Below are 12,936 nucleotides of genomic sequence, written 5' to 3' on the forward strand. Positions count from 1 at the left end.
AGCGTGCGTGTGACGTGTGTCGAGCGGCGGGGCCGCGAGCTGACTGATGGGAGAGTCCAGGAGAAGATCAACCGGTCCCAATCCACCGCCATCATCTCAATCCATCACCCTTGGAGAAGATCAACTGGTCCGCATCCACCGCCATCATCTCAATCCATCGCCTTCCTCCCCCTGGAGAAGATCAACTGGTCCACATCCACCGCCATCCTCTCAATCCACTGCCATCCTCCCCTGGAGAGGATCAACCTCTTTGTGAAGGCTTTGTGGAGTGAGGAGGTGAGTCACTCGCCGCAGAATACCCAGCCTCTGACCTGCTCTTGTAGCCACAGTATTTATATGGCTGGTCCAGCTAACTTTCTGGTCAATGGTGACCCCCAGGATGTTGATGGTGGGGGATTCGGTGATGGTAATGCCATTGAATGTCAAGTGGAGGTGGTCAGACTGTCTCTTGTTCGAGATGGTCATGGCCTGGCACTTGTCCAGCGCGAATGTTACTTGCCATTTATCAGCCCAAGTCTGGATGTTGTCCATGTCTTGCTGCATGCGGGCTTGGACTGCTTCATCATTTGAGGGGTTGCGAATGGAACTGAAGATTCTGCAATCATCAGCGAATATCCCCATTTCTGACCTGACGATGGAGGGAAGGTCATTGATGAAGCAGCTGAAGATGGTTGGGCCTAGGACACTGCCCTGAGGAACTCCTGCAGCAATGCCCTGGGGCTGAGATGATTGGCCTCCAACAACCAATACCATTTTCCTTTGTGCTAGGTATGACTCCAGCCACTGGAGAGTTTTCCCCCTAATTCCCATTGACTTCAATTTTACGAGGGCTCCATGGTGCCACACTTGGTCAAATGCTGCCTTGATATCATGGGCAGTCACTCTCACCTCACCTCTGGAATTCAGCTCTTTTGTCCATTTTTGGACCAAGGCTGTAATGAGGTCTGGAGCCGAGTGGTTCTGGCGGAACCCAAACTGAGCATCGGTGAGCAGTTTATTGGTGAGTAACTGCCGCTTGATGGGACTGTCGACGATACCTTCCATCACTTTGCTGATGATTGAGAGTGGACTGATGGGGCGATAATTGGCCAGATTGGATTTGTCCTGCTATTTGTGGACAGGACATAACTGGGCAATTTTCCACATTGTTGGGTAGATGCCAGTGTTGTAGCTGTACTGAAACAGCTTGGCTAGAGACGCAGCCAATTCTGGAGCACAAGTCTTCAGTACGAAAGCTGGGATGCTTTTTCGTCAGGCTGCAGGAGGTTTCAGTTTCGGTCCCAGCTATTAGGTTCAATCTGATTGACATCTCTGTCCAACAATCAGGAGCCCGGTCCCGCCCCACTGATTCACTGCCTGCACGGAGGGGGTCACGTGGCTCCTGTTATTTAAACCCCTGTTCAGGGAGTGGGAGGCGGAGAGGCAAGTGGTCGGGGAGTTGTGATGGCGGTGGAAGAGCGGGCCCAGGCCGCGGAAGAACGGGCCCAGGCCGAGGAAGAGCGGGCCCAGGCGGCGGAAGAGCGGGCCCAGGCAGCGGAAGAGCGAGCCCAGGCCTCGGAAGAGCGGGCCCAGGCCGCGGAGCATCGACTCCAGGCCGCGGAACAGCCGGCCCATGCCGCGGAAGAGCGAGCAGAGGCCGCAGAAGAGCGAGCAGAGGCCGCGGAAGAGCGGGCCCAGGCCGCGGAGCGGCGACTGCAGGCCGTGGCGGAGCGGGCCCAGGCCGCGGAAGAGCGGGCCCAGGCAGCGGAGCGCCGACCCCAGGCCGCGGAAGAGAGAACCCATGCCGCGGCGGATCGGCGACTCCAGGCCGCGGAAAAGCGAGCAGAGGCCGCGAAAGAGCGGTCCCAGGCCGCGGTGCGCCGACTCCAGGTTGCGGAAGAGCGTGCCCAGGCCGCTGACCGGCGACTACAGGCTGCAATGCCGATTTCCCCTTTGATGAAGCGGAGGCTGCAGTCCAGGGTGGCGGAGAAAGTGGCAGGTGGGTGCTGCAGAGCAGGGAGTGGGCAGTACCGAGAGTGAGGGTAATGGAGCGGGGGAGTGTTTGGGAGGATTCATACCATCGTGGCCGGAACTGCGGATGATTATTGTCAATATCACACCGTATCTGTGTGAGGTAGTGTATTAATACTGTCCGTTCTTCTCCATATCAGCTAAAGGTTGTATTACCGGTGTGGGGCGCTGTCGGTCGGTGGGGGTGGTGTTTCAGTCGGTCGGGGCGTGGGGCGGTGTCGGTCGGTCGGGGGCGGTATGTCGATCTGTCGGGGCGTGCAGCGGTGTCGGTCCGTACGGCGGAGTCGGGCTGTGTCATCAAGCTGAGCTTCCGATCTGATATTCTCTCCACCGCAAGGACCGCCTACTTCCACATTTTTTTTTATTCGTTCATGGGATGTGGGCGTCGCTGGCGAGTCCGGCATTTATTGCCCATTCCTAATTGCCCTTGAGAAGGTGGTGGTGAGCTGCCTTCTTAAACCGCTGCAGTCCGTGTGGTGAAGGTTCACCCACAGTGCTGTAAGGGAGTTCCAGGATTTTGACCCAGCGACGATGAAGGAACCTCGATATATTTCCAATTCGGGATGGTGTGTGACTTGGATGGGAACGTCCAGGTGGTGTTGTTCCCATGTGCCTGCTGCTCTTGTCCTTCTTGGTGGTGAAGGTTCCAGGATTGGAAGAAGCTGTCGAAGAAGCCGTTTCGAGTTGCTGCAGTGCATCATGTGGACTCAGTAACATCGTCCATCTCCATCCCTTCTTGAGCTCATCTGCTGCTGAAACCCTCCTCCGTGCTTTGATCACCTGCAGACTCGATTTTTCCAATACTCTCCGAGCCGGCTTTGCTCCTTTCATCCTCCGTAAACTTAAGTGAATCCAAAACACTGCTCACCGATCACTGTGAATTCCCATGCACACATGGCAGGATCCTGATACATTGTGAATCCGCATACACACCTGGAAGGATTCCGATACACTGTGAATCCATATGCATACCTGGCAGGATCCCGATACACTGTGAATCCCCATAAACACCTGGCAGGTGCCTGGTACATTGTGAATCCCCAAACACAAATTGGAGAATCCTGATGCACTGTCAATCCCCATAGACATATGGCAGGATCCTGATACACTGTGAATCCTCATACACAACTGGCAGGATCCTGATACACTGTGAATCCACATACACATCTGGCAGGATGCTCGTACACTGTGAATACTCCTACACATCTGGCAGGATCCTGATACACTGTGAATCCCAATACACACCTGGCAGGATCCTGATTCACTCTGAATCCTAATACACACCTGGCAGGCTCCTGATTAGCTGTGAATCCCCTTAAACACCTGGCAGGATCCTGATGCACTGTGAATTCCCATATACACGTGGAAGGATCCTGATAAACTGTGAATTCCCATGCACACTTGGCAGGAACCTGATAGATTGTGAATCCCCGTACAGATCTGGCCGGTTCTTGATGTATTCTGAATCCCCATATGCACCTGACAGAAACCTGATACACTGTGAGCCCCCATACACACCTGGCAGGATCCCGATACGCTGTGAACCCCCATACACAACTGGCAGGATGCTGATACACTGTGAATCCCCATACACAACTGGTAGGATCCCGACACTTCCTGCCTCCAAACACACCTGCTAAGTGCTGCCCAGATGTTCTGTGCTCACAAGTAAAAAGCAGTGCCGTTGATTAATGTGAGGGAAAGACAATGTTCAGTGTAATTTGGAGTTACGGACTGGCTTCCTAATGGCAGTGGAAGAGAGAACTTATTCCACTCAAAGAACAGTCCTTTAACTCATGGTCTTTTTAGACCCAATGGAATGACTGATGGCAGTGAAAGAGAGAATTTATTCAATTCAAGAATAGCCCTTTAACTCAGGGTCTTTTTAGATCCAATATAATGACTGATGGCAGTGAAAGAGAGAACTTATTCAATTTAAGAATAGCCCTTTAACTCAGGGTCTTTTTAGACCCAATATAATGACTGATGGCAGTGAAAGAGAGAACTTATTCCACGAAAAGAACAGTCCTTTAAATCAGGGTCATTTTAGACCCAAGGGAATGACTGGTGGCAGTGGAAGAGAGAACTTATTCTACTCAGAGAATAGTCCTTTAACTCAGGGTCTCTGTGGAGCCAATGGAATGACTGATGGAAATATATTTTAATTTCCCAAACCTGCATTAGAGGAAATTCAGACCAAAATGAAACAACGGCGTATCATTATTGGGAGAACAGTTGATATGAACTGTGAGTGTTTTCTGCTCTAACATTACTCTGAGTGATGTGGGCAGCAGTTCTAATCCTAATTCTAATCGGTGATATGACAGGACTGTTTTAAGAACACATTCAATCTAGATGTAAAATGGTGAAAAATTGTTGACAATTTCTGAAACACAATATAACAGGAGAATGATGAGGGACAGGAAAAGGCCATTTTGCGCAAATAAGCCTGTCCCTGTTCGAGAGATGACCCCACCTACCACTCCTCAGTGTATCCACAGAAACACGTTCAATTATGTCTTGACCCCACTTACACTGCCCTTTTAGTGTCTTTCCTTGGTTCCTGGGTCCCCCGAACCCCACCACATTGGGTGAGAAAATTACTCTAATTTCCATTCTTATTTCTGACTTTCAATTTTCTCCGTTATTAATTATTTTGGTGATTGTGAGCCTGTTTCCTGCACTAATGTTGGGAATTCGATTGAAACTTTCCAATACCGAAGTCCCTTGTCCAAACGAAATACATCAAACCTCCTCACCCTAACCTCAACCCAAACTCGAATACCTGAAATCATCTTTCTGATTCCCCTCTGTACCTTCAGAATTGCTGTAATCATTACTTGTGCTCAGGTGACGATAGAAGTTCAGAAAATATTCCAGATGGCCAACCCGAGTCCAGTTTCTAAAAGCTGCCCTAACACATAGGTTAAACAGTGGAACTTCTGTCCATTCACAGACTGTCCCTCTCCCAATGCCCACAATATCCCAGATAACCTGCCAGAGGTCAGATACAATAACAGTGGGAGTCTGTCCATTCACGTCTGTCCCTCTCCCATTGATACCCAATACCCTATTTCCCATTTCCGCAGAAGGTCAGCACCACTGACAATTTCATAGATTGATTCACGAGAACTTCTACTGTCACATAACGAGGATAATGCGTGGATTTGAAACGAGACGTCTATAGTGCATGTCAGGGCTGATGGTATGAACCATCAGAGGGAAATAACACCTTCAAAGAAATCTCCATGTTCACTAAATATTACAATCAAGTGACGATTTGAAACTTCTCTCAGCCCTTGTTCACTTTCAAACGAGGTTTTCAGTAACTGAGTTAAATTTCCTGCTCGCACCTCGATTGAAGCTGTGAAACTGAATATTAAAGAGATATTGAGAATTTGTTTTCATATTAATATAACTAACATTGAGAACCACTTTCTGTCTGTTCTCATTGAAGATGTTCAACAGAAACACAAGGAAACACTCCGGGTCCAAACTGAAACATTGAGAGTGAACACGATCATAATAAACGAGAAGGTTAAGATTTTCCAGTTGGTCAATTTATACACTGAGCTAACAGTCATTTCAACTGTTCGAGATCGGACACTTGCAGAACATGAACTGCTGGCAAAAGGCCGAGACCATGAAGAGTGGAGAGAGAAACATCGCCGGAGAGAATTGGAAAAAATCCGAACTGACCAATTGTTCCAGAGCAGTTTTTCCCAGAGAAAATCCAAATCTGGGAGTTCAGCAGCAGTGAGCGGAGTCGCGGGGATTGGAAAAACAACAATGGTTCAAAAGATTGTTTATGACTGGGCCACTGGGAAAATATACCCACACTTTCAATTTGTTTTCAGTTTTAAATTCCGCGATTTGAACGCAATTAACTGTAAAATAAACCTGAGGAATCTGATATTGGATCTGTATCCTTACTTTGGGGATATTCTGAGAGATCTCTGGAAGCACCCAGAGGGATTACTGTTTATATTTGATGGTTTAGATGAATTCAAGGACAGTATCGATTTTGCTGACAATCGGAGAAATACAGAACCTCAGTACATGTGCACAGATCCTGAAGACTGGTGTGAAGTGTCTGACATTGTGTACAGTTTAATACAGCACAAGCTGCTCCCAGGATGTTCAGTGCTAGTGACCAGCCGCCCCACTGCATTACATTTATTGGAAAAGGCTGAGATCAATATCTGGGCTGAAATCATGGGATTTGTTGGTGAGGAACGGAAGGAATATTTCAACAAGTTTTTTGAAGATCGGGCGGTGGCAGCAGCTGTTTTCAAACATGTGGAGGAGAACGAGATCCTGTACACCATGTGTTACAACCCTTTCCACTGCTGTATCCTCGGTCTGTTACTGGGTCCCTTCTTCACACAAAGAGACAGGAAACAGCAGCGAGTTCCCAAGACCATCACCCAACTATATTCCTGCTATATTTACAACATTCTGAAAAACGATGGCCGAGAGATTAAATCCCCCCGTGATGTGTTACTGAAGATCGGTGAGATGGCCTTCACTGGAGTCTCCGAGAAGAAGATTGTGTTTAGAAATGGAGATTTGATCAAGTACAATCTGCAACCTTCCCAGTTCCTGTCTGGGTTCATGATGGAACTTTTGGAGAGAGATGATTCTGCCCAGAGTGTGGTTTACACATTCCCGCACCTCACCATCCAAGAGTTTGTAGCCGCACTCGCACAATTCCTGACTCCAGATCCAGGGGACATCCGGAAACTCCTCCGTGAAGCCCACAGCAAGGAAGATGGGCGATTTGAGATATTTCTCCGTTTTGTTGTTGGTCTCTCCTCCTCACAGTCAGCTCAGCCCCTGGTGGAGTTTCTGGGTCCATTTCTTCATCAAACAATCTGCCGAGTGATTGAATGGGTGAAGAAGGAGGTTGAAGGACAGATTGGAAAGACATATAGTAAAACTGCGAAACGGGACCTCCTGAACACATTCCACTACCTGTTTGAGTCTCAGGATGAAACACTGGCTCTGGTCTCAGTGGGATCTGTGGAAAGACTTACATTTAGTGGATTGCGACTGACCCCGATTGACTGTGCAGTGCTGTCTCATGTCATTGGACTCTGTGATACAATAAAAGAACTCAATCTGGAGGACTGCTCCATTCATTGTGAAGGACTCCAGCGGCTGGGACCCGCACTGTACAAATGCCAGGTGTTGAGGTAACTGTTTATTTGTCTCTAACTGTTAGCCCAATTGTAGAACATTTACAGATTTTGTTCTTGCTCCCTAATGAAGGGAAGCAAACAGTTCAGATAAAACAGAGAAAAGCAGACAATTTTCCCCAAACATGACGGGACCAGTCATTGACCTCCAGGAGGGTAATTCTGATCAGCAGGGAATGAGACCGGACTGAAGTACATTAAAAGGATTCACACAAACAGCAGTTTATTTGAAAAAAACATTTACTGACAGTCCCTGATTCAGTCCTTGAATCTCACTCTATCCATTCCCTGGCTGGAGTGAGATTCATTGTCAGAGACAGGGAAATCTGGGAATTAATTTCCTGAAGATTTTTCAGTGTTTCCTGTAATATCAGAGACATATTGCCAGATCGGGAATGTGGTTCAGTTTGTTACTCACTCTTTGTCTGTTTGTGTTCAGACTGGGGAGAAATAAACTGGGAGATTCAGGAGTGAAACCGTTGTCTGCGGCTCTGAGGAACCCGGACTTAAAATACAGGAACTGCGGTAAGTACCAAACTGTGTGAGATTGTATTTATAATAACTGGATGTCGAACACTGTACATTAGTGTCAGCATAAATAATAATAATACAAATAAATACTGGGAATTCACTCTGATCTCCAGGTTATGGGATAACGATCTCACAAATTCATGTACCAAGGATCTCTCCTCCGCTCTCAGTGCAAACCGGTCACTGACGGGTCTGAACCTGGGTAATAATAAACTGGGAGATTCAGGAGTGAAACTGCTGTCACCGGCTCTGAGGAATCCGAACTGTAAAATACAGGAACTGGAGTGAGTATAAAACTGTGCGAGATTGTGTTTATAATAACTGGATGCTGAAAACGGTGCATTAATGTCAGTATAAGTAATAATAATACAAATAAATACTGGGAATGTTCTCTGATTCCTGTTATCCCTGCTCGTCTCTGTCTCTCTCCTCTCTCTCTGATCTCCAGGTTGTGGGATAACGATCTCACAGCTTCTTGTACGGAGGATCTCGTCTCCGCTCTGAGTACAAACCTGTCACTGACGGTTCTGCACCTGGGTAATAATAAACTGGGAGATTCAGGAGTGAAACTACTGTCTGCGGCTCTGAGGAACCCGGACTGTAAAATACAGGAACTGCGGTAAGTACCAGACTGTGTGAGTTTGTGTATATAATAACTGGATGTCTAACACAGTAGATTATTATTAGTATCAGCAATAGTGTTACTAATAAAGTACATTATTATCAGTATCAGTAATAGCGTTATTAATAAATACTGTACATTATTATTAGTATCAGTAATCGTGTTATTAATAAACACTGGGAATTTACTCTGATTCTTGTTATTTCTCTCCCTCCGATCCCCAGTCTGTATAATGTCGGTCTCACAGATTCTTGCACCGATGATCTAGTGTCCGCTCTCAGTGCAAATCGGTCACTGACGGATCTGAACCTGGGATCAAACTCCTTCACAGACCGATCTGCGCCCGCTCTCCGCTCCCTCATACAGACCTGCAGGAGTCTGGAGTGGATCGGGTGAGTGTTTGTGTTAATGTTTAATGTAATAAATAAAATATCAATGGGATTCAGTCCGTTTTATGGGTAATATTTGTTTGTAATTATTATTGAAATATTAACCACAGTCTCCCTGTTATTTACACTGTTGTTAAATATTTTACTTTCTGTTTAATCTTTAATCCATTTCAGGCTTTGGAGGAATCGGTTCAGTCAGAATGGAAAGAATCAAATGAAGTCACTGCAGGGCACAAGACAAAGACTGATCGTGGGAGTGTGAACATTTCAATTTATAACAATTCCTGGTCTCATTATATGAACATTTCAATTTATTACCATTCCTGGTCTCATTATATGAACATTTCAATTGATAACCATTCCTGGTCTCATGATATGAACATTTTTGGCCGATTCTCTGTCCCTCCCCTTTAACCGGCCGCGCTCCAGGTTTCAATCCTAACGGCCCTTTAACGGTTTCCAGCTCGAGCTGAGCGAGCGTCATCTCCCATTGTGACGTCAGAGGCCCAGCGACAGGGTCACGAGACTCAGTCACCCGGTCCCACAGTGATGATTCTGCAGGATATCCGGGGCTGGATGGTCCCCAATGGGGCACTGGGTCAATGTACAGAGAGGAAGGGCCCAGGGTGGGGCTCAGTCTGGGCTGCAGTGGGAAACTGAGTCAATGTACAGACAGGAAGGGCCCAGGGTGGGGCTCAGTCTGGGCTGCAGTGGGACACTGGGTCAATGTACAGACAGGAAGGGCCAAGGGTGGGGCTCAGTCTGGGCTGCAGTGGGACACTGGGTCAATGTACAGACAGGAAGGGCCCAGGGTGGGGCTCAGTCTGGGCTGCAGTTGGACACTGGGTCACTGTTGGATCAATGTTCATCGGAACACCAGGGACTCCCTATCTTTTCTTGTGTTATTGCTGCTGGATCTGTTCCGTCCTCTGAAACAGACAGAGTAGGCCCTGGTTTAACATCTCTTCGGTGAAAGCAACATTCAATCGAAAATAAAATCAGTCAGAGTGGAAAACGAGCTGCTTATTCGCTTTCGCCTGTTTTGCTCTAACGCCCAAGATGAATTTATTCTCTAATTTACTCCGTGGACTGGCGATCTCATGGGATTGAGTTGTCAGATATCTGAATGGTTAATCCGAAATTAATCTTACCAATCTGCAGTCGTGTCAGACACTGATCTAAACTATAATGTGATAATCAGTGTTCCAGCTTATGCTGAACGACGGTGATACTCTCAGCTGCTTTTACAATCGGTTATTCGTTGTTTTCAGTATCTGCATATTAATTATGTGTTTAAATTGCTTGGTGACCCTGTATACAACTGTTTATATGTAATTATTATTGTTATATTCAATGTTTAAATAAAGATAATTATGAATTCCAATTCAATAAACCATTCTTGTGCATGATTTGCTGTCTGACTTCTTCTTCTTTGAAGATTTGGCAAGAAACTTTTGATACAGTCACTCAGTAGCTTGTGGGGATCCGAATTAATGGTCGATGAGGTGAACTCATTCAATCTGAACTCGGTCATGTCAGCCAGTTCAGGGAGCAATATTTGGCATCATTCACTTCTAGACATCGGTCACAATCGAACAGGAACATGTTAAACCGAGGCCCCAAAACCAGGGCCCAGAGAGGAAATTAAACCCAAGGCAATAAACAGACCAAACTCACGTGGACCCTGTTTGGGCGCAGCCTCTGTAGGAGGCCATGGTCGGTCCCCTCTGGGGGAGGCCTCCGTCGGCCCCCTCTGGAGGATTCCTCGGGCGGTCCCCTCTCGGGGAGGCAATGGGCACCCGAGAGGGATCCCAGAGTGGCAGTCTTTATATTTAGACCACCACCGCAACAACTACAACAACAACAATTTGTATTGATAACATATAGATGTGTATTTGCACACGGCCCGCATGACTGCAAGTACGGCAGCCATCTTGGACAAAAAGCGGGTTTGTCCAGCGGCCTTCCTGATCAAATTGGCGGTAATAACGGCGGCCATCTTGGAAAAAAAGCTGCAAGTACGGCGGTCATCTTGAACATAATGGCGATAACTATTGCGGCCATGTTCGACAAAATGAGCACAAGTCCGGTGTCCATCTTGGACAAAATGGCGGCCAGTGCGGCACCCATCTTGGATAAAATGGCGACAACTACGCTGCCATCTTGGACAAAACGGCGGAAATTACCATGCAAAGTGTCGACAGTGATCCCTCAGTGACCCCAGAGTGCACCTCGTCACCACAGAGTGATTCCAGAGTGCACCGAGGGATCCCAGCATGCACCCAGTCACCCCAGAGTGATCCCGGATTACACGCAGTATCCTAGAGTGAATCCAGTCAGCTCGGAGTGGTCCCAGTTTGCACCCAGGATTCCCAGTTTGCATCCAGTCACTTCAGAGTGCTCCCAGAGTGCACTCAGTCACCCCAGGGTGATTCCCAACCTGGCAGTCTTTATATTTAGAACAGGACCACAACAATAACTTGTCTTTTTAGAAATGTATCATATTTATATTTATATGATATATATGCGTGCATATTTACACACGGCCAGAATGGTAGCACGTACCGCAGCCACCTTTGGCAAAATGGCAGCAAGTACTTGGGCCATCTTGGACAAAATGGCGGCTAGTAGTGCGGCCATCTTGGACAAAATGGCGGCAAGTACCGCGCAGAGCCTCCCCAGCGATCCCACAGCGACCCTACAGTGAATGAAGATTGTACCCATTGATCCCACAGTGCAACCAGCATACCGGAGTGAACCCAAAGTGGCAACCTTTATATTCAGACCACCACCACAACAACTACGATTACACCAACAACAATCTGTATTTATAACATATCTATGTGTGTATTTACACACTGCCCGCATGACGGCAAGTACGGCAGCCATCTTGGATGAATTGGCGGCAAGCACCTCAAGGCTGTTAAACAGGAACAGCAACAGGCCATTGGGACCTTCGGGCCTGTCACACAGTAACAGGAGGCCAATCAGTCCCTCAAGCCTGTTAGATAGGAACAGGTTGAGGCTTTTCAGCCCTTGGAGCCTGTTATACAGGAACTGGAGGTCATGCAGTCCCTCAAGCCTGTGACACTGGTACAGGACGAGGCCATTTAGCCACTCGAGACTGTTAGACACGAACAGGAGGCTAACCAGCTCCCGAAGCCTGTTAGATAGTATCAGGAGGAGGCCATTCAGCCCCTCAAGCCTGTTATACTGCAACTGAAAGCCATTCAGCCCCTTGAGCCTATTACACTGGAAAAGGATGAGGCCATTCAGCCCCTCAAGCCTGTTCGGTCGGAATAGGCGGCGGCCATTCAGCCCTTCAAGGCTGCTACACAGGAACAGGAGGAGGCCATTCAGCCCTTCGAGCCTGTTACACAGGAACAGGAGGACATTCCGTCCATCGAGCCTGTTAAATAGGAACAGGAGGAGGCTATTCAGCCCCTCAAAACTGTTGTACAGGAACTGGAGGAGGCCATTCAGCCAGTGGAGCCTGTTACATAGCAACAGGTGGAGGTCATTCAGCTCCTCGAGCATGTTACATAGGAACAAACGAGGTCATTCAGCCCCACGAGTCTGTTGCATAGGAACAGGAGTAGACAATTCAGTTCGTTGAACCTGTTCCGCTATTCAATTAGATCATGGCTGATCTGCATCTGAACTCCATCAACCCGCCTTGGTTCCAGAATCCTTAATACCCTTGCTTAATAAAAATCTATCAATCTCCGTTTTAAAGTTTCGGATTGACCCCCCGCCTCAACAGACTTTTGTGGGAGAGAGTTCCAGATTTCTACTCCCCTTTGTGTCAAGAAGTGCTTCCTGAAATCACCCCTGAACGGCCAAGCTCTAATTTTAAGGTTATGCCCCCTTGTTCTGGATTTCCTACCAGAGGAAGTAGTTTCTCTCCATCTACCCTATCAACTCCTTCAATCATCTTAAACACCTCAATTAGATCACCCCTTAATCTTCTATATTAAGAAGAATACAAGCCTTGTCCATGCAACCTGGCCTCATAATTTAACCCTTTTCGCCCTGATATCATTCTGGTGAATCTGCGCCGCACCCCCTCCAATATCCCCCCTGAGGTGCAGTGCCCAAAACTCAATGAAGTCCTCCAGATGTTGTCTAACCAGAGTTCTGTACAGCTGTAACTTAATTTCCATCCCTTTATATTCCAGCCCTCTTG

General features: G+C 47.5%; 1 protein-coding gene across 1 annotated transcript; it reads left to right on the forward strand.

Annotated features, from left to right (window-relative positions):
* The first annotated feature begins 1,294 nt into the window (after nucleotides 1–1,294).
* LOC137314548 (NACHT, LRR and PYD domains-containing protein 12-like) lies at nucleotides 1,295–10,143 on the forward strand. Its single transcript, XM_067979852.1, has 7 exons — nucleotides 1,295–1,978; nucleotides 5,468–7,205; nucleotides 7,648–7,733; nucleotides 7,853–8,023; nucleotides 8,188–8,358; nucleotides 8,586–8,753; nucleotides 8,925–10,143. The coding sequence occupies exons 1-4, from the start codon at nucleotides 1,444–1,446 to the stop codon at nucleotides 7,924–7,926; spliced, it is 2,433 nt and encodes an 810-aa protein (XP_067835953.1). The 5' UTR covers nucleotides 1,295–1,443; the 3' UTR covers nucleotides 7,927–8,023; nucleotides 8,188–8,358; nucleotides 8,586–8,753; nucleotides 8,925–10,143.
* The last annotated feature ends 2,793 nt before the right edge of the window (nucleotides 10,144–12,936 follow it).

This window comes from Heptranchias perlo, unplaced genomic scaffold (genome assembly GCF_035084215.1).
Source record: "Heptranchias perlo isolate sHepPer1 unplaced genomic scaffold, sHepPer1.hap1 HAP1_SCAFFOLD_52, whole genome shotgun sequence".
NCBI classification, from domain to species: Eukaryota; Metazoa; Chordata; class Chondrichthyes; order Hexanchiformes; family Hexanchidae; genus Heptranchias; species Heptranchias perlo.